At 36.5% G+C, this 22,933-nt stretch overlaps 2 protein-coding genes across 2 annotated transcripts in view; one reads left to right on the top strand and one right to left on the bottom strand.

The window, feature by feature from the left end:
• PSMA1 (proteasome (prosome, macropain) subunit, alpha type, 1) overlaps positions 1-233 on the bottom strand; it is an 8,911-nt gene extending 8,678 nt beyond the window's left edge. The window contains exon 1 of the mRNA XM_009994279.1: positions 213-233. Within this exon, the coding sequence (XP_009992581.1) occupies positions 213-233 (21 nt within the window). The remainder of the gene's footprint in view (positions 1-212) is intronic.
• A 127-nt stretch (positions 234-360) lies between these two features.
• Positions 361-22,933, top strand: part of PDE3B (phosphodiesterase 3B, cGMP-inhibited) — a 108,251-nt gene continuing 85,678 nt past the window's right edge. The window contains exon 1 of the mRNA XM_009994280.1: positions 361-483. Within this exon, the coding sequence (XP_009992582.1) occupies positions 361-483 (123 nt within the window). The remainder of the gene's footprint in view (positions 484-22,933) is intronic.

A 22,933-nucleotide genomic window follows, 5' to 3' on the forward strand; every position in this document is an offset into this window, starting at 1 on the left:
GGCCGTGTCCTCGCGCTGGGAGGAACCTCCGCGCGCCCGGCGCTCCCGCGGGAACGGGAGGAGGTTGTAGGGGAACCTGCGCCGCGGGCGGGACCGCTGAGCAACAGACTCAGTTACTCGTTAGAAATGGACTTAAAAAGCAGCCCCGAACGGCCACAACTTCACCAGAGCTGGGAATGTGTTCGCTGAGCTGGGGCCGCGCGCAGGCGCACGCAGAGGTAGAGCAGAGCCATCGCCAGGAGGTTTGTGCTGTTTCCCCCCTCATTTTTTTCCACTCTGAGGCAAAATCCATTGCTGCAGAGAAAAGGGTGTCTCTGGAGGGTGTCCCTGCGTCTCACCAACCCTGGACAGACAGTGGGGATGGCAGTGGGGACTTGGTGCTGCAAGAGGCTGCAGAGTCAAACCCCACCTCTTCCAAAATCGCTGGGTTTCAAAGCTGCGTTTCAGCCGTTGCCTTTCTCTCACAAGCCTGTGCTTCGTGAAGTGCTGTGCTTCCCAAAACAGCAGCCGGGTTTTCATACAGTGTCTGAGCTAACAAAGCTTAGGAGCTTAAGCAGTTCAGGGTAAAAAACCCAATGAAGGCAGTTTGGTAGGAGTAAAACAACAAGCCACTGTTAATCAGATACAGCAGACTGGAAATCCTCTTACATTTCTTTTTTGGAAAAAAAAAAAAAGGACACAGGAAGTCTCTGAAATTACATAAAGCTAAATGAGAAGCACTATTGTGAATTATATTAGAAAAATATTACTATGTCTTTCTTAATTACAGCTAAGATGTGATTAAATTTCTAAATGAGTCTTTTTGCTCTCAAAGATAAAAAAACTACAAGTGCTTAATAAAAATGAATTGCTTACCAGAACACTTATTTTGGACAATGTAAAATATTGTTATATAGTTGTAATTGAAAAGGGAGTTAAAATTACTATGATAACTCCTCTATAGCATTGCATGATTCAGGCATTAAGACAAAAGAGAGTTAATACCATATTAAAATGTTTTTATTTTTAAAAACAAATATTCAACTGCTGAAGTCACAGTCATTAAAATCAGACTAGTATTCTATCACCTTATTACTGCAGGACTAATGACACAATTCTCTTACCACTGGAGAATTGTCAAGGACACCTCCCACCCCACCAGGTTGCTCAAAGACCCATCCAACTTGGCCTTGAACACTTCCAGCGAGGGGCCATCCATAACTTCACTGGGCAACCTGTTCCAGTGTCTCTCCACCCCCATAGTCAATAATTTCTTCCTAAAGTCTAACCTAAATCTCCCCTCTTCCAGTTTAAATCCATTACCCCTTATCCTCTCACTATAAACCCTTGTAAAAAGCCCCTCTCCAGCTTTCCTTCAGGTACTGGAAGGCCAGAAGAAGGTCTCCCTGAAGCCTTCTCTTCTCCAGACTGAACAGCCCCAACTCTCTCAGCCTCTCTTCATAGGACAGGTGCTCCAGCCCTCTGATCATCTTGGTGACTCCTCTGGACTCACTCAGGAGTTCCATGCTCTTGTTATGTTGGGGACACTTGTTATTTTTAAGCTTTCTGATTACTAAACATTCATTTGATCTGAAATAACTTCCTTTCTTCAGCATTGTTTGGTCTGCACTGAAACAGGATATATAAACATTTTATTAAGTGAGCTGAGCAGCTTTCAAATTTCCCTGAACTTTCAGTAAATATTCCTGCAGTTTGTGCCATGATGCTGTTCTGTAATAACTTCCTACAGCAATAAGGGACTCCCTAAAGATCCATTTACTCCACCTACAGTAACAGAACAATAGACAGATATTTCCTGTCTTTTGGCAAAAGTGTGTTAGTTTTGATAGAATGCTAAACTATGCCAAGACACTGTATTGTTCTGCATGCATACAGCAAGTAATGTTAGGAACAACAATTTTAGTGATAAAAAATAAAGGATTTGTAAAACTTCACATATAAAAATGGCAAAAAGCTGCATAAATGGAGACCTTTTGGAAGCTATATGAACTATTGTATAGGTTTATTAAATAACAAATATTTTCCTGAGTAATCTTTTTTCCTTTATTACATGGATGGAAAAATATATTAAAAATCAAACTAACCAGATGTCCAGCTATTAAAATTTATTCTAGAGCAAACTGATTCAGGTAATGGAACAGCATGGGATGGAATTCCAGCTGCTCTCCAGTGCTTCAGGCAGCACAGCTGATACCATATTCCTAAGGCAGCAGCACAAGAGGATGTCAGAGGCAGGAATAATCCCTAGAAAGGAGAACTGCTTACCGTGGAAGGAAGTAATTAATTTCCTTCTGAATGCTCCAGCTTGCCCTTGAGGCTCAGTAGGAGCCCTCTCTAGGCAGGGTTAAAGCCAGTGGGTTTGTTATGTATTTCTGATTACAGCTCAGTGGGTTGGTGTTTAAAAGCACCTAATATATTCCCCATTGATGCATTTGAACCAAGAGGTTAATATGAAAATACAGAACGCAAGAAAGGAATGAACAAGGCAAAATCAAATTGCTTTTTTGGTTGTTTTTTTTTCAGCTAACAAAGGCACCAAATCAGAAAGGAAGCATTTTACATATGTTTTACCCAAATATGGCAAACAGTTACTGAAATTAGTGAAGTTAGTGCTTTGTCAGTCAACCAAAGTTCTTAGAAAATTTGAATGAAGGTCTTGAATAAGAGTTTCTGTAAAGTTTAAGTGATGCATAAGCATCATATTGACCTCTGATCTGAGAAAATTTCACCTTGCTATATTTAATGGTGACACAGGCTATGGTGACACAGATGCAGTTGATAGACAAAGAAAAAAAGAGCTGAGTGACCAAGATATTTAACTGCTGTTTTCTTCGCGTCGTGTTTTGAGACACATCCATGAGGCAATGTGGGACATAACTTCACACTGATTTTGCCACTGCTGTATCTGATACAATATTAAACATCTGCAAAACTATCCCAATTATCCATATCACAGGTATTTCAGGTATCAATGATATAATACTAAAAGCTATAGGAAAGTGCATCAAATGTTTTCTTTGGTAACAGTCCTAACACCAGTATTAATAAATGTTTGCATAGTTCTATAGAAGGTCTGAATTAATAGAAAAAGAGGATTAAAAGAAATACAAATTTAATTGTAGAGAAAAAAAGGTGAATGGCAACGAACAATCAGCATAAATAAATCACAAAATAAAAGACTACAAGACTGAAAGGTAAAACTAAAACTATCCTCATGTTTAAATAATCACTTATAAGGCATCTGTGTTAGGAGAAAATAGTATTTTCTCACTTTTAGTTTCACAGTTGGTAACCTGTTAATCAGGATCACTTCAGAGAAATTAATACACCACTGATAGCTCTACAAAAACATGTTCAATGCTCACTAACAGCCAAATTAAATGTTAGGTATTATTAGGAAGAAGGAAGAAATGTAAAGTTTCTACACTACTGTATAAATCCCTACTGCATTTGACACCGTTCAGATTTGAATACCGGCTGTGATTCTTGTTTCCTATCTTAAAACAACATGACTGCTGAAGGCACTGGGAAAAGTGGAACGAACAATGCAAATTATGGAATAGCTTCATATAAATAAGGACAGAGTAGAAGTCTTCAGTCTAAATAACAGATAAAGAAGGCAAGGTGATGAACACTTGTCAAATCTCAGCTGGCATGGAGATACTGAATAGATATGGTGCTTCTCTCTGTCCTCCTGCACTTGTGTTGGGTGTCAATAAAAGCAGCAGGCTCAAGCAAGGACAAGGCAGCACTTCCTGAGACACAGCATGCCTGTGCTGTGGAAACCTCTGCACCTGAACACATCATGGTCTTTTGGTCATGGATTGAGAGAGCAACTGGACAAATTTGTGCCCAAAGCAACTTCTGGAGCTTATAATACTGCTGATACAATGGTTGAACTAAGTGCAGCATTGAAAAAATAGCTAACCTAAAACATGCATATACAGTCTCAAGAGAAATTAACTATAGTATTTTGTTCCATGTTATGTTTCCAGCACGGTTATAAACAGCATCTGACATCTGAGCGATGGCAGGCTTTGCTCTGCAGAGACTAATATACAGGAACTAAAAGCCAAGGTCATTATGCCTCCTCTTCTGCTGATTCACTAAAGGAAACAACATTCCTCCAAGTCCTCTTTTGGGATACCACTCACTGGCAAGCTACTTGAAGCACTGTGTTGCTGTGTACTATATTCCTGTAGCTGTATCAAGTTTTTGGTATAAGACTGGCTTCCCTGGGGTCAGTGGTAACACTGCCAGGGACAGCATGTTTCATGCTACCTAGGCACAGCAGATTGCAAAAGAAGAAGAAAGAAAACTTGTGCCAGAGTAAGAGAGACTAAATTAAGGCAGCATCTCCATCCCCTTGGATAAGGAGAGGTCCCAGGAAGATCATGGAGCCACTCCTGTCAGATGTGCAAGTGGTTACTGGCAAATAGCAGTGCTGTTACTGCTGATCAAGCAGGGAGAAGCATATCACTGTAACATTCAAATACCCTACTTTAATTTCTTTAGACTGACTTTCATGACTCATGCATTAAGTAGCTGCTTAAGTGTAAAAATAAAAGTGTTACCAATTAATCTCAATCTTCCTCAAAAAAACCCACCCCCACAGTAATAACAATAAAAAACATTGCTTACTATCTAGCAGTTGTTGGGAATTTGACTGTTACTACTGGGGGAAAAAAAAGTGGTCAATATTAGCCTCAGGAGACTATTTTGGCTAAAGAGGAAAAAGCTCACCAGCCAAGCAAAGTCAGATTGCTCCTAGAATAGGTGGCATAGGAAAGAACTGAGAAGACAAAAGTGAGCTGCATTAGGCCAGAATCTCTCAAAGGTTGTAACAATGCTATCCCCATTTAAATGAAATGTGGGCTACTGTAAGAAACTCCAGACAGAATAATCCTGAGACAGTAATAATTTAATTTGTACAGTTAGCTCCCTTTTTGTATTGTATGGTGAATATCCATTTGCTGATCGATCATCTAGGCCAACATGAGAGGGAGTAGATACATTCTTCTGGAACAGAGTACAAGATTCTTAAAACGATAATCAGGAGCATAAACTACAGAATACAGACCTTAAAACAGTGGTGTTCTTCCTTCCTCTATTAACAAACCAAAGAGTTTACTTAAGAGTATATTAAATTAGATATTATCATAATACATTCGGGACTGAACATTTGGACCGTTTTTTTGAGAACTGTCTTGCTTGCAAAGTGAACAGTTCGTATTTGGATTTAATTCAGGTAATAAATTTACTTCATTACTAGGTATTTTATAAGGTGAAAAGACTACTTAATTGTAAGCATTCATGTAGGAAATTAGTCATATTTGATGACATTTTCATCAACTAGGTTAAGACTGAGGGCAAAAATTTCTAACAGCTGCTATAAAGGTACATATTTTAGAATTATTCAAAGATTATCTCAGAAGTGCTCACCAAGAAAAAACCCCACAAAAAACCTGTTGTTTTGTATTTAGTACTGTAACTAGGAAAAAATAAGTTGCCTCTATGAATGATGCCAGATTCCTTTCCTATTCTTTTGCAAGTCCTCAGAAGAGGTGCAGACATTTCTCTATGACAGCCTTGCACTGATGTTGCCAAAGGCATTTTTAAACATTTTTTAAACTACTGACCAATTTAAAACACATGAAAGTATTAACTATGCACATTTTTAAAGTCGATTCCTAACTTTTTAAAAATGCATAGCTATTGTGAACTGACATAATTTGTCCTTTTCAGGACAGGCCTTCAGGGCAACTAACCTTGTTTGATCATCAAAGCTGGCTGAGAAAGACCGGGCAATGCTGAGAACTGGCTAAAATAATCCCTGTGGAAAGAGAACGGAAGAAAAAAGTCTGGTTCTTTCTGTCCAGTGCTGGAACAAACAAGGGGCAAAAGGTTCAACACAGCAGAGCTGTTGTAGCATATCCTGGTATGGAAATAATGTTGATTTGTATGTTCCCATTTGAATAAAATGACTGTATATTTACAGATAAATTCACATGAATATTATTGCTAGTTATTTCTTGAACCTGAAATTTATTTTTGTTCTGAGGGAGGAAGTGTTACTGTATAATATACATTAACTGTACAAGAGAGATGTATTTTGAGCTGTAAATTGCTTGCTAGCCTAGAAGTTATGATTTAAATAGTGTACATGGTATTATCTGAGTAGTCATGATAACTGAAAAACCATTGCAATAATTTATGAGAGTATTATGAAATATATTATTAGAGTTCTATAAAAATCTGCTAAGTTTTTAATTTCAATTAAGAAGAATGAAGAAGTAGTAGGAGTTATTTTAGGGTTCTGAGGATAAAAGATCAATTTCAGTGTGCCTATAGTTGCATAAACTAATTCAAATATATTCATTGCCACTCTTGATTCATCTTGTTGGAATTATTTTTGACTGAGTATACCTGAATCAAAACCAAGGCATCATCAAACATTCAGCAGTGGATATATAACATCTTGAGACAAGACATCTATCAATGATGCACAGGTTCACAAATGAACACCATGTCAGTTATATTAGTGATGACATTTTTCAAAAATTTCTACCTATGAAAGAATAAAGTATAATTGTCAGCAGAGACTGGAAATAACAGATAGACTGATACAGAAATAAAGCCCTTCCAAGCCATGAGACCACTAATGGATCCCATTTCCTTATGACAGACATTACTGTCATATTCAATTAATGAGTAGACATTACCTTCTTAGTTATGCATTTATATTGCATAAATATTTTACAAGTACTTATATGTAGATCACAGAATCAAATGTTCACATTGGTTTTGCTACATCTATTATTGCCAAAAGTTTCTACTTGAAGAATGGAAATACATTCACATACAGAAACCATTTTGTTAGAGGTTATTAAACTAAGTAATATTAAAAACAAAACAACAAAAAAACCCAACACCCCCCCAACTCTAAAACAAAACAACAAACATAGAAAAAACAAACAAATAAACAAAAGACCCTGGGAATGAGTTAGTAAGTAACTATTCCTGGCAAGACATTAAGGATTTTTGTGACTCTTCTCTTTACAGGCATTTTCAAGTTCCATGGGACTGTTACATGTATTGTAATAATTAGATACTATTTAGGCAACAATTCTGGTATTTGTGGACCACCCTTTTCAAAAAATTACTCAGCCCATTCTTAGCATGGATTCAGTTTCAGATTAGGAAAGGCTACAATACAGAATTAATAAGCAGGGGGAAAAAAAAAAGAAGTTTGATTAATTTTAATCTTAAAAAGTCTTGCTGTCATCGGCCAAGTTTTTTTACTGTTTGCCAAGCTCCTAGTTTTGCTATATGGATTTTAACAGCTTTGCATATCCCTGTTTTCATAGCACAAATTTATTTGGCACTGCCGTCTTTAATGCATATATTCCTAAACTGACAGCAATGCAAACAGAAATCTAAGCCTGCCCTGACAAATGTGAGAGAGCTTCTGGCAATGTAATGTCCATTGTCTGCAACTGTTATGACAGATCACTGAACTCAGACAGTGCATCATACATACACGCTTAAATTATGAAAAAATTCCATTGATGTCAGGATAATTCTAAATCCAGAGTATTTGGCACAAACCTTTGCCTTCTAAGCCTGGTCCATGGAAGGATTCAGTGATTGGGCCTGAAGAGCTCTAAATTAATTCCAGGCTGCCTCAATAAAACCCTGTTTTGAAACTAGCTAGTGAGTATCTAAAAATCTCTGCAGTACTTATTAGCGTATCACTATATAGTCAACAGATCTGCACATCTGGTTTTGATTTTAAGAAGTATAGATCAAATGAATTTGTGACTACAGATGTTTCATTCACAACAGATTCTGTGGCACCAAAATATTTTTAAGCTGTGTTCACCACATCGTTAAATGAACAGGAATAATAATTCTTGAGACCAAAGATTTCCAAATGGAAGATTTCATACTTGGAACAGGGGAATAAAAAAACTTAAAAGAAGGAAAGAAGAGAGAGAGCATGAAATCAGAAGATTTTGCATTTGTATAGACCCTTTCAACTGTGTTATAATAATTAATTAAACCAGGAAGATATTCTCAAGGCTGGAAATTGAATATGTGCCTTAGGATTTTGGAAAGTGATCAGTGATAGAGGCTGTAACTTTTTTGTTATGCAACTTGAAGTGCATTAAGGCAATGCAATTACCAGAAAGCCCCGAGTACCTCCTTTTGTCATAGTGCGCAGCAAATACAGATAGATTTGTATTTCTTTTAAATACTCCGCAAAATCACACGTGAGTTACAAAATAAGCTACTTTCAAACAGAACAGTACTTTTTGTCAAATTTTGTATTCTCACTGTAAATTTTACACAATACTCAGCACACATTATTTAGATCAGTTTCAGACAAAAACAGTTTTCTTCCCACCAAAGCAAAACATTAAGATAATTTGTTTAAGATCTCATTACAAAAAAAACACTTCTAAAATGTAATTCTTAGTATGCTCTGATTCCTTATCAGCAATTACCAGTTTTCACCCAGGTATACAGCTTGCCCTTTCATAATGTATCTTTCTACAGAAATGATATCAATATGTAATTCTAATGCAAATTAGGGTTATTAAACATTTATTCAGGATCTATTCAAGCTGAGTTTTAAAATCCAGTTTCTGAGTTATAATCTTCACACTATTAATGATTTTTTTCCACTGACTTCAGTATAGCCACATTTTGCTTAGATCTTGAACACATAGTTGGTGCTGTCAAATTAAAATCATATTAAGAAAGTATTAAAAATATGGTTTAATTCTGCTTTTATTGAGAACTGGTGGGTATGTGTGTGCATCTCCAAATTTTGTAACATAGCATTTGCCTTGTGAATTTAAAGGATTAATCTAGATACTGGGCATCAACCTGCAGCAACATATTTGTGAATGGCCATCTGGGTTTTGGCCCAAATCTGATCACCCACAGAGAAAGAAAACAAACAAACAAACCAGGAATTGACAGAATAACAACTTTATTATGCACATTTGTATTTTTACAAAAGGATTTAATAATACAGTATCGTGCAACTGTAGCATACAAGTAAAATGATAGCAGTACTTCATTGCTTAGGAGTGCCTTACCTCTCCTTTAAGAGACTTTTGAGCAATGGTATCAAATTGACCTGGTTTGTAGCCAGGGATGAACTCATTATACAATCATTTCTACAAATTCAAATGAATGTGAATTTCATAGAATGTTTCTCAGCTCAGCAAATGCCATTTCTTAAGTTGCACAGCTGCATTTTTGCAGTCTTTTATTTAAATAGTTGATAATAGTTGTAATATATGCATAGCTTTGCATGTGTTCTTGTGCCATACTTTTTCTTTCTTAATGCATGCCACTTTCCAAGATCAGCCTAAGTTATGAAGGGCCTAAGATGAACAGTCACAAGCACTTTACAGCTCAAGTAGCCTTTCTGACCACTCAAAAAGTGTTCAGAAACAAAGGAAACAACTATGATATACAGATCCTACTTGAAAACTAGTACATAAAAGAGAAAAAAAATACTAACAAACCCTTCAAGATGCAATTAGTATTGCATCAAGAAAAACAAAGAAGTCACCAGCCTGGAACTGCAGTGCTGAAAAAACTGTCAAATAGACTGAGCTGATGGAGGAACCCAGCACCATCCAGGAAACAGCAGAATTCCAGACAATGAGGCCAAGGAAAGGAAAATCGGCTTTTCTATGTATCACATGGCAAATTAAGTCTACTTGGCCAAATAAAATTGCTTCTTATTTATTCTCCTATTAATTAGAGTATCTCTCTGAAGGGGAAATAAAAAATTTCTGGGCATTAAAAACAAGAAAAAAGGACTTTGATAATGAAGTTGAACAGAGAAGTTGAACAGAAAAGTTAAAATTACGTCAGATCTGCCTTATGTTCATTCTTAGCTGTCACAATTATCATCATTATCCTAGTTTATTTTTCAAAACAACTCTGAAGATTAGAAAGCACATGCATGGTCGAGATGAATGCATCTGTCTCATTTAACAGCTGATTACAAAAGGGTCTGGAAGACACTCTGGAGTAAAAAGGATGGCATTTCCTATCATGTCCTTGGGAAGAATAGGTTTTGGTTAACCACATTATTGTAGTAAACTCCCCAGAACATTGTCATAGACTTCCTGCTTGTGATAAGCATGCTTGAAATGACCTCATCTGTTTTCCAGCTCATTCAAGAACCCAGGGAGGTTGCTAGCAGAAACATCTGATACCTGATATACTATACTGCTTAGGAGGACAGCATACCTCCTTCCAATCTCAAGTCATCCAAGAACAACTTCTAGCCAAGAAAGCAAGCGTCTGTTACAAATACCTGGAGGAATGGAAAATGAGAAGAATATTGTAATAATAACACTGATTTGACTCAACCACAAAAAGTCTACACTTCAAAAAATGTGCAAAACTTCACTAAACAGCCAGTAGAAGAATAAACTACTTCCTACCACTTCTGCTTGCTTCGGGTGTGACATTCCAGCTCACACCATTTGTGGGATGTAATGCTCCTTTGGAAGGGATGCTAACACAAAAGCCAAGAAAATTGCCTAAGAAATAAGGAGGAGGTGAAAAGCATAGATTGCTGTCCCGACTGTGTCAAGTGAGGCTTGCAGGATTGTTCTAGATGACATATGACCCTCAATAACTGGAGTGTCAAACTTCTGGCAAAAATCTTTGGGCAGTAATCTGATAAAGGTCACCAGATGGTCAAAGATCTTGTGAATATAGTTTAAGAAGCACAAAAGGTAGTTCCAAATGTGCAACTGAAGTGAGACTGAGGAGACCAGTCTTTTCTGGAGCGCAAGTAACTCAGAGATTCTTAGAAAAATGGAAAGCACTTAAGAAGTCCTGAGAAGACATGAAGATCTAAACCATAGTGAGATGTTTTTCTTAACATGACAATACCCTGTGTGAGGGCTCTCAGGAATACAGGCAGTGAGATGCTGCAGGTCTGACACGCTTCTCCATTTGCCACAATGGTCATGGAGCTGACTCACTGCTAAGGTCTTGCCCAGGAATTAAAAAGTCTCAGATGTAGAGTTTTGTCTTTGTCTGGAGTACAACCGTTTCCCATCCTGACTGCAACAGAGTGTTTGAAAGCAATTTTCTAGTTGTGTTCATGGGATAATAAGCAATTTTTTTGTTACCTGGTCCTGAAGAACCCACAGACCAAATGAACAAATAGTCCTGAGGCAAATGCTAATGATTTCAGTGGGCAAAAGGACCAAGTTGCCCAGAAATATGGACTATCAAAGCAATAGGAATGATTACACGAGATTAAGAAACAACTGCCAAAATCAATGCATTCTCAAAATCCCAAAGCAGAACACAAAGTCAAGTAAAAATATCATCAGCAGCTAAAGCTCACCTAGCTGTAAAAAAACCCCACAGTAGTTTCAAAACTGGGAGTCAGCTTTCCACACACCACAGGTACTGTATGAACTGAGGAATCATTTTGATTCAGAAGAGATTTAGGGCAACTGTGCTTATTGTCACATGGACATTATCCAGGGCATTGATGGTTCCTGCTGCTATCAATAAAATTATTGGACCTATAGTACTAGGTATGGACATGTTCTCATTATGAATGTAAACACAGATCAGCTGATGAAGAAAATATTGAAACCTTGCCTAATTTAAACACAGTATGCTTAGCTTACTATTAATAATCAAGGAAGCATTTAAAGAAAGCTGGGGCTTAAGAGAGTCCCTTAGCCTTTTCTATATGGAAAAAAGGAAAAAGCAGGGGGGGAAAGAGGAAAAAAAGGAGGAAAAACATGACAGGCTTCTTATCAGAAGAAGCAGCTTGGAACATATTGTTTGCATTCCATGTCTAATTTACATTTAGATTTGTGAACTATGTTCTGAGATTAACAACTAACAATACATGGAAAGTACCTGGTTCTATTGGTGAAGGTTAATCTAAATTAAAGTTCTGCAAGTCATGTTGTCATTTAAGACTAACTTTCCAAGTAGCTGAGAAAGCACAGCCTGACTTCACAAATATCTTACAAAGCATCACGTCCATTTATAAAAATAGTTTATATATGTTTCATATTAACACAAATAGAAAACAAATGTACTTGTGCACACTGCTCCAGCAACTGGAAGCCTGTTACCTCAGGTATAGTAAAATAAATTATTACATAGTCATTTCAATTATGTCCCAAGTCAGTATATTCCTGCATCTGCTATAAAAACAAAGGCTTTTAGCTGGAACTCTCAGAAGAGTGATACTGTTTATAGATCATTATTGCCTAAAGCCTCAGCACAAAAATATATATACTAAAGCTCTCTAAGGCTCTTTTATTTTGCTGGACAGTGTACAGAATTGGGCCTCTCTACTAAAAATCTAAAAAATTCCTTAGATATTTTAAACTACACGCCAGATTAATTTATTTTACAGCAATTAAACATTTTTCTATTCCAAAATATGTTAATTGCACAATTAGATTTGGTACAGACCTCTTTGTGTAGGAGACTTGGCTGGGGAGGTAACAAAATAGGCTACATCCCAAGATTTCAATTAACGCCATAACTGTCCCATGTACATTTTAACAATTCTTAAAATGCTACATGTATAAATTGAGTCTGGAGAATGGTTATATAATTTTTCCCTAATATAGCAGAAAGCCTTGAAAGTTTAACTACACATTTCCTTCAAGCTGGAATGCTGTTTTTCTTCTTCCCCACACCCCTTTCAGAACTTGCATGAAAAATGCATTAATTGTGGGAAGGGGACATGCTAATAAACAAAAGCAATATAGATAGATGAGGATAGATTCCTAACTTTCAGCATTAAAGAAAGCAGACATGCCAAGTACATAATATTGTAAAGAATAGGACTATTTCAATAACTTCACAGTAAGTAATGAAGGCCAGAACTGAAGAACATAACATCTTGTTTAAATCAACATTAACATTTATTAAATCAACATTTAACATTAGTACCTGACATCTGATGCTCACTTTTTAATATAAATGTGCCTGAGAATTAAGGGCAGCAATTTGAATACATGATGTAAGTAACTTCAGCTTAAGTATATCACTCAGCTTCTTTGGTAATTGGCTAGCACACCAGTACTTAGCTTTTTTGTAATTTGTATATATTAGATAATGAAAAAACTGTGTAGTGTATTAAATACAAAAGGTTGCATGCACCAGGAGACCTACATTTAAGAAACTGCTACATTGTACTAAGCCTTACAATAATTAAGCACTAAAAAGCAAAGCGGCCAGGATTCACAAACTTTCAGACCATTATCAAGAACACATTGGTACTAGAGCAGTAATTATTACAAATTATAAAATCTTTGTAATTAGCAGCAATCACAGAGAAACATATTATAAATCAGCAAATTTTACAAATCATCAAGTAAGTAAACAATAATAAAGGCTAATACAGGTACATGTTCAGTTCATTTACTAATTGTACTGTTTGTTCACTATGCTTTTTTCTCCAGCAATATCTTGGCATAATATTGACATTTAATAGACATTCTCATTCTAGTAAAGAAGACATTTTGAATACAGCAATACAAGTAATGAAGTAAACAACTGCAGTTTGTTGTGAATACTGTGCTAGTGAATACTGTATCAGTGGAATTTATTATGCTTATACCTCCTGGATACTTGTTCCTCCTGAAAAAAATACCCGAATGCCATGAAAATAAAACACCCTGTAACTCAGTTCATGGTCAATGTTATGCTAAGTTATAATAAAATAAGATATATGTGTGGCATGTAACTTGCAATTGATACAGCATTTATTCCAAACGCAAATAAAATTCCACCAAGGTTGAACTAGACAGATTTTCAGGTCTCAAAAAATCCTCACAATTTTTTTCCCCATGCTTCCATAAATTCTTACACAGTTTAAACAGTCATGACAGGGATCATTATGAAATGGTATAGATTATATTGCAAGTACGTGGTAAATAATAAATCAGTTAATGATGTAAACTTAAATGTAGTTTGTCACTGATATAGTATTTGACTTTGTTATATTAAGCATCAGTCATTGCTACCTAGTTATAACTAATTAAGCATAAGTGCAAAGATACCATAATGTAAACTTCTGGGTTTCATTAATCAGCTCTGGAAAAACCTGTTTCTGTGTCTAGTTCTCAGGTTGTTGTTAATTCAAATGCAAACACTCCAAAGCAACCAAAGAACCCTTCTAAATGTGTTGCTTTTGGTTTTGTGTGTTAATTATTATTCTTTAATTGCAAGAAAAGATTCAATAGGTGCACCTGGCTAACTGTTTCTACATCATTACTCTGAACCCCAGTATGCTGGACACATTTAAGCTATAAATAAGCACATAAAATTTAATCAACTGAAGTTAATACACTTGCACTACCTAGATTCAGAATTTGTAGAATTTCCATAGCATACTCTTGTTTTTGCTTACACAGCCAATTCAGAGATGTTGTTAAACATAGGGGAGAGAGGCTTTTTATGATGGACTAGTCTTTGCTGCTTGGGTAAACCACAGAGATTTGTAATACTTTCTAAAGGCTCCTACTTATTCTTACACACAGAGTATCATCTGACAAAAACTAACATCTTGGATATATTTAAATACATTTTCACATCCAACTGTTCATCCTCATCTTGCCTAAGGGTAATAAGAAATAGTTTTGAGCACTAAAATAGCTGAGTTAAATGATCTAACCACTTATCTATTACTTGATCTTGTGAAACTGTGGTTTGCTTTACCTATATTTGTTTGCCTTTGACAACTGAATATAATCCCTCCAGGTTTGTAAATAATAATGATGTATCATTACACCACAGAGAGGAAACAAAAGCAGCAAACTCATTAGAATCACAAAGGCATTTCAAGTCTTTAGTTGGTGTGCTGTGCAGTTTCTGATGTGGTGAATCCAGGCTCTTGAGTTGTCCTAAGCCCAAAGCAGGTGGTGGGTACTGCTTCCAATAAACTGTGAACAGTCAGAGAGCAGGAGCTGCAGCTAAGATGCTAAGAGCAGGCAGAGAAAATAACTGCAATTATATGCAGTATTGATTATGAATGCTAAACGGTCCTACTACTGCATTATCAAAGGAGGAAAAGTAACTTTAGCTAAACAAGTAGGCTGAAATGGGAAAGATTTCTGAGACAGTTTTTTTTTGAAACTGAACACTTTCACTGTGCATTGTGACTTCCTGGACAACATAAAAAGCTAAGATTATGTATGATGAACCTAACAATTAATAAAAATAAAATTAACTTAAGAAATGCTGGTGCCGTACTTAGGTTTTAGAGGACAGATATAAACCATATCAATTTATCAATTTAAAACGAGATTATTTCTGTCTCCTACCATAATTTATCCCTGTCTGGTTTTTACTCAGATTAATTCCTTCTGTGGTTAGAATGACAAAATACTTCCACATTAATGAGCTAATTAGCTTAATTCCATCATTTTGCTATTTTTAAAATCTCATGTTGAATCTACAGAAGAAATAGTTACTAAGATACAATTACAAGATTCTGTTAGATTTCTGCTTCTTGGGGGGTGGAACCTACATTGACATGTTTTGTTCTGGAGATTCGTTTACATAAACTGTCCTATTAGACCATTACTTTGAATGCTAAAACCTAATGAATCTCCAAACAATTCAGAAGTTAAGAAAATTATGTATAACAGTTTATTATAATCTTTGCTTAATATTACAGATAATATTTCTTTACTATTATTCTGGAGGTAACATATTTCACATATTTTCTGTCAAAGTGGTGTTATTCTGAGATTTGAAGCTTGAAACTTCAAGTCAAAGGTTTAAGTTTTATTTAATTATAAACAAAAGAAATAGTGAATGTTACAGCTATTTTCTTCTAGGTCCAAGCTTTTACAATACGTACTATAAGAAAGTATTAAGTATGATGAACTTGTGAACACATTAAGGCCCATAAGGGTTTCATACACATAACTGAATGAAATAATACAGCCAAACAAAGTAGTTGAGATTATACTCAAGCATGGGCTGAAACACAGGCCAGGCCCTGAAGAGGTACAACTCACAATTTCTTTACTGGATTGTTTTATGGTGCTGACAATTTAATGTGATTTTAGCAATTTAGTAGAATTTAAACGAATGTTAATTAACAAGGACTTGTCTTAATGATTTAAGGTCAATAAAATGGGTATTTGAAAGATGTGGAAATGAGAGAAGGGGACTGAATGATTCAGCTCACTTTTTTTTTTCCCCCCTCTCTCTCCCAATAAATGACCTGACTCGGACTGATATTGGTCTTTTTCAGAATATATTTATGCATCTGATGCTCATGTGTTAAGTCAGATTCCTCTGAAAAACCAAACCAGCTCCCTCATTCAATTTAATCCTTAGCACTATTAATGAGCAGAGTCCATAAAATGGCCCTATTTCAACTCAAGACTGAAATTTCAATTAGCAAGTTAAGGACTGAATTTACATAGAAATATTAGCATGTATTCTTAAGTTTAATGCTGTTTCACTGAAGATGTAGATTTTATAATTAAACATGATTCAGCATAAAGTACACTTTTTATAGATGGATTCTGCATATTAAGAAAGTAACCTATTTTCTGGTTTATTATTAATCTTCAGTTTTGCTCATACCAAATGATGACAAATTGTACTAGACCGATCAGCTTTGAAGAATTCTGGAAACAATTTCGCATTTGACAAATACCTGCATTTTTATTGTTAAAAAATTAAACTATCCCACTGATCTCCAAATAAGCTCATGTAAATAAAATCACTGCCATATAAAATTACACAGCTGTCTAGTACCTTGAAGCCAGAGTTTTGACAGCTATTTGTTAAACTTGATAGCCCATTATATTTATTAGGAAACAGGCATCCAAATTCATGGTACATTGAGGAAAACTTAAAGCAAAGACATTCTCATTTATTTAAATGAGCAATTTCTGAATGAATTATCAAGACTTTTATTTTATACATTGTATATTACATTAAAATATTTTTAGAAGTTAGGGAATTCCATTAAAACTTGCCATAAAGTAACACAAAGTGTGACTATTATTTGTTTCCATTATGTCTGGTTGCCTGTGAACCACTGCACATCTCTCTAGGCCTACAGTGCTGAAGACATGAACATTTGTGGGTGATGTGTTTGCTGGAGGCCCTCTTAGGCACAGCAGTCATGAAATGGTAAGAGTTTTTGATTCTTGGAGAAGGAAGGTCTCAGCAGAACTGCTACCTTGGACTTCCAGAGGGAACACTGTGGCCTGTTGAAAAGCCTGGTTGACAGAGTCCCCTGGGAGGCAGTCCTGGAGGGCAAAGGGTCCAGGAAGGCTGGACACTCTTTAAGAAGGAAATTTAGAGGTACAGAAGCAGGTTGTCCCTGTGTGCCAAAAGATGATTCAGGGGGAAGAAGACCAGCCTGGCTTAACAGACAGGTTTGGATGGAACTCAGGAAAAAAATGAGAATTTATGGTCTTTGGAAGAAGGGGCAGGCCACTCAGGAGGACTACAAAGGTGTTGTTAGGCTACCCAGGGAGAAAATCAGAAAGGCCAAACTTAATCTGGCTACTGCCATAAAGTACAATAAAAAATGTTTCTACAAATACATGAGCCACGAAAGGAGGGCTAAGGAGAATCTCTATCCCTTATTGCATGTGGAGAACAAAGGCTAAGGAAAAGGCCCCATAATCCAAGATGAAATTATTAGAGACCTGCTACACCACTTAGACACACACAGGTCTATGGGGCTGGATGGGATCCAAGGGTACTGAGGAGCTAGTGGAAGTGCTCACTAAGCCACTTCCATCATCCGTCAGCAATCTTGCCTAACAGGGGAGGTCCCAGTTGAATATGATGCCCATCTACAAGAAGGGCTGGAAGGAGAATCCAGGGACCTAAAGGTCTGCCAGGCTGGCCTCAGTACCAGGAAAGGGTATGGAACAGGTCATCTTGAGTGCCATCACACAGCACATGCAGGACAACAAGGTGATCAGGCCAAGTACAGTCCCCTTATACTCAGCACTGGTGACACCACACTTGAGTACCGTATTCAGTTTTGGGCCTCTCACTACAAGGAAGACATTGAGGTGCTGGAGCTTGATCAAAGAAGAGCAATGAAGCTGGTGAAGGGCCTGGTGAGGGGCAGCTGAGGGAACTAGGAGTGTTTAAGACAAGGAGGTGGAGGGAAGATATTATCACTCTAGAACTACCTGAAAGGAGGTTGTAGCAAGGTGTGTCTTGGTCTCTTCTCCCAAGCAACAAGCAATAGGACAAGAGGAAATGGCCTGAAGTTGTGCCAAGGGAGGTTTAGACTGAATATTGGGAAAAATGTATTCATTGAAAGGATTGTCAAGCACTGGAATAGACTCCCAAGGAAATGACCGAGTCACCGTCCCTGGAGGTATTTAAAAGACACGTAGATGTGGAGCTTATGGACGCGATTTAGTGGTGGACTTGACAGTGATGGGTTAACAGTTGGACTTGATGATCTTAAAGGTCTTTTCCAACCAAAACAATTCTATGACTCTCTCTTAGCATTTGATATCATAGCCTTCTTTTAAAGATAGCACATTACACAAAGATAAAAATGAGCTCATCCAAGCAGCTCCAGTTGCTGGCTGCAGCACGTTTCTACAGTTTACCAAACAGAGAAGCCACAGTGTTTGCCATAATACAAACTTAGAAAGATAATACATAATGCTGTTGCTTATCCAAACATTCATTCAAGTTTGTTTAATACTTTTGATTGCCCTAAGTAAACCACAATTGCATGGGTTCTCTGGAGGTGTAATATTTCTTTTGTTTGCTGTTTGGGTTTTTTAATTCTTTGGGCTTTGTTCGGGGGTTTTTTTGCTATCTGATTATGGCTGTAATAATGCCATTTCTTTATTTATTAAAGCATCTGATGTAAAACTGATAACATAGTTTACGTAAACACAGTGCCTGCATCACCTTAACTGTCTTTACATTAGTTTACAAATTAATTTCTCAGACTGTAATATTCAAAGAAAAAATAATGAAAAATATGGTATTCAAACATCAGCCTCTTTGTGCATATAATGAAAGAGACAGCAAATGCAGTAACTTATTAACTCAGAGCTCCAACACAAGAATACGTCTGCTGTTCCCATCTTGGTTTGTTTTTTTTAAAATATGTTCTACACTACTCCAGTAGTCAGGTAGTAAAATATTGTTCCCTGAACAAGGCATCAATTTACCTTCTCTTCAATTATACTCAATAATTTCTACGCAGATGATCCCAGATTATGATTAGAAAGCCAAGTTATTTAAACCACATAGCTGGTTTACATTTCTTTTGTTTCCAATTTCAAAGGATACTTTGTTTAAAGAACCTGATTACATCTAAGCCCATTATTAAAAATGAATCTCAAACAGATGCATTTAGGCCAAGATAAAGTTCAGTCCTTGAGAAAGCTATCCAGCATACCTGAGAGGATTTTGTCACAGAAACACACAAGAAGAACAATCCAGAAATCACTGATGTGTCTCATAATTTCCTGAAATATTACCCCATGAAACTTTCCAAGTTAGGCACCATATTGTTAATCTCTTTCCCCATTTAAAAAGGGAAAAGAATTACAGTCAAGGCACAATCACATACAAGAATATTTAGATCTAATTATTATTACTTTGATGAATACAGTACAGAAGGCTTGAAGAGAAATTTTAAAGACGATTTCCTAGAATTTGATTAATCTTTCTGTGCTGGTACAAGAGAAGGCAGGAAATGGCTTTCTGAAGAACTGGGCAACAGTGTGCAAAGCCATTAAACAATGCAAAAATAGTCTACACGGTGAGAAACTGGTCAGAATCACAGGACCAAATTAGGAAGGAATAATCCAATGTTTGTATTCTGTGCGCCTGAAGAACAGGAGATAACAAACATATTTAACAGATGAACACCACAGCAATTTTGAATAGCACTGATCCCTGTGCATCCCAAGATTACAGGGCACACAATAGTCACTGTACTGAAAAAAAAAATAATAAAAAATTTAAAAAGTTAGGCAGTGCAACCAGAAGAAAATTATTAAAACTTAGAAATAGTCAAGTAGATGTAGTAAGATTTAGACATATTCTGGATGTGTAGGTCAAAGGGAGAAAGAGGCCAAAGAAGACGCCAAGTTTACAGCCTTGAGTGAAGACAGTCATAGTTAGACTCTCCTCTTTCTAGTATTCTCTTTTGGAATGGAGAACAGCCAGTTAAAATAATAACTTAGTATTTTGAAATATTATAGTTCTATTTTCAATTAGAAGCTTACCAAATAGCAGCTGAAGATGTCTGTACATCGAGGTGGTGGTATCAATAGCCACAGTCACACAGATGCAAGGTATTCTATTATACAGTACCTTAGAAATCGACCAAATCCAAACTACCTCATTTATTTTCTTAGTGAAATTGGAAGATGACAAAAAAAAATAAATATTACCCTGAAATGAATTGATTTATTCCAGTTTAAATGAAATGCTTTGTATTTTTCTGTGTTAATTTAAGTAATGGTAAATAAAAATGTATTTATTTATTATAAAAATTATTCTGTCACAGAAGAAATGTAGTTAATGCTCTTCTAGTTTATGACAGATTCATAACGACTCAAACCAAGTTTTCTTTATACTGAAATTATTCATTATGAGATTGTAAACTCCTCAGGAAAGGGGCCTGGAATATGCTAGGAAGAGTATTCTTAGGAAACAGATACTGCTAGAGAACACCTATGTTCCCATTACATGTTGGAATGAATGGTGTACATGTTTCTTCAGGGTGTTTTTGCACAGACATACCACTGAAATAAAAGCTAATTATTTAATAATACATCATCTAAAAACAAACAAATAATAAGGTGGTGAAGCATGCTGTTGATACTCAATTCGTGACTGTAGTAAAAATAGAGCTGGCTGAGGGCATTTGCATACAATCCTGCGTGCATAAGCAGGTGAAATTTATTGTAGATAACCATAACATAAACACAGAAAAAAAAATCCTATCCTCATCTATAAAACTATCTATTGGATAGTGTATTTTAACAGTCAGAAAACAGATCCTGGGACCTACACAGTTAAAGATATTAAAACAATGTTCAGTGTTTGTTCAATGTTCAACACAGCAACATTCAACAATGCTCAGTTTGTCTGCTTTCTCACTTCCCTAACAAAGTAAAACAAAAGGAGGACAAGAATTATATGGAAAGAACTGGATAATGTCATGAAAACCATTATTTGAACTGCCCTTGTATCTTGAATACTGTGTGTAACTCCTGGTGTCCTCATCTCCAAAAGCATGCAGGGGTGCTCAAAACATGAGAGGAAAGAGATTAATAGTAATGTGAAAAAATCAAACAGACTAAAACTCTTCAGCTTGGAAAATACAAGACTAAGAGAAGATGTAAAATCACGAGTTGAAGAGAGAAGGTGACTAGAGAGCATCTGTTCATTGTTTCTATCAAAATGAGAAGAGTATCAACTAGGACAGACAGGAAACTAAAAAAAACCCACCACATTTCACACAATGCATAGTCAAGTGGCACTGATTAAGGACCTCTTTACACTGCAGATACCAAAAGCCTTCACAGATTTATAAAAAATGATCAGCCAAACTGGTGGAATAAAAATTTACCAAGACACCACTTCTGTTAAAAATAAGACACCACTTCTCATTCGGAAAGTGCTAAAGCCACGGATGGTTGCATTCAGGGCATTAAGAAATCCTATGATGTCCTCTCTGTACCCTTCCTTAGGCACATCCTAGTGTCCACTGCTACAGACATATATACTTGATTGTGATGTTTTAATGAAGACTACACTGTCTAATTATGTCTGGAATGCATTTACTTAAAGCTGAATTTGAGGGAACTGACAAATAAGGATCTGTGTAATAGCAAGATATATCTCAGCCTCAAAAACATTTACATATACACTTGATTGTTGTCCAACTGGTATCATTAACACACAGAGTAAATGTAAGCATATAATCCCCAAAGGAACTTCACATTTTCTCTTTTGAAAACTTTTAAACAAGGATTCTGTACCATGATATTGGTACTAAGTGTACTAAGTCAGGGCAGAATTTCATTTTCTTTTCCTGGGAAAGTGTAGGAAGGAGTCATTCTAACAGAGGAAGGTGTATGACAGTATTAGTTCCATCCATTTGATCTCCCTTTTGAAAAACAAACCATTACTTACTTCCATTTCCTACAGAAGTCATTTTGTCACTGCATATTGTATTTTCCGTCAGTAATAATGCTGGATAATTTCTGCATATTGTCAACTTTTAGGCCCATATCCTGCAGCAGCACTTCCTGCTACACCACAGCTTCCTCAAAACAACTGCTACTTCAGTGCTATTCAAATACAGCAAATCACATGCAGTGGCACCAAGTCATTTTAAGAATTTCTTGTTCCAATAAACAAGCAAAAAGAGCCATCACCGATTTACCTGATCTGATGTCTCAACCAATGTAAGTAAATTTCAAGCGTGCCAAGAAGGACTTGGAGCTTCCAGAAACAAACAGGATGAATGAGCAAAAGCATCCCTTGGAGCCCACCAGGTGCCTTATTTTCACGTACAGCAGCCTGAGCACTTTTCACACTCCGCTCCAAAGTTATGATTTTGTTTCATTCCACAGGGATTAGCTGTGCAAACAACCAGCCCTGCTGCAGCACTGCGGTCTCATCTGTAACTTCATTAACAAACGACAGGAAAACTGCGTAGGAAATGACTCTAATCCCTACTTACCTTTCAGGTGTTTAAAAAAAAAAACCCAAACCAAAAAAGGGATGGTCCCTAAAAAGAAAATACGTGGATACGCTGTGTGTACTTTACAGCCCGTCCTGGCAACGCTTCTGTGATGCCTCAAAGATACAAAAGGGAGCTAAACCCGCTCAGCGCTCCTGTCCCTGCACCGCCTGACCCGCC

The sequence above is a fragment of the Chaetura pelagica genome, unplaced genomic scaffold, assembly GCF_000747805.2.
Source record: "Chaetura pelagica isolate M959 unplaced genomic scaffold, ChaPel_1.0 scaffold153, whole genome shotgun sequence".
NCBI lineage: Eukaryota > Metazoa > Chordata > Aves > Apodiformes > Apodidae > Chaetura > Chaetura pelagica.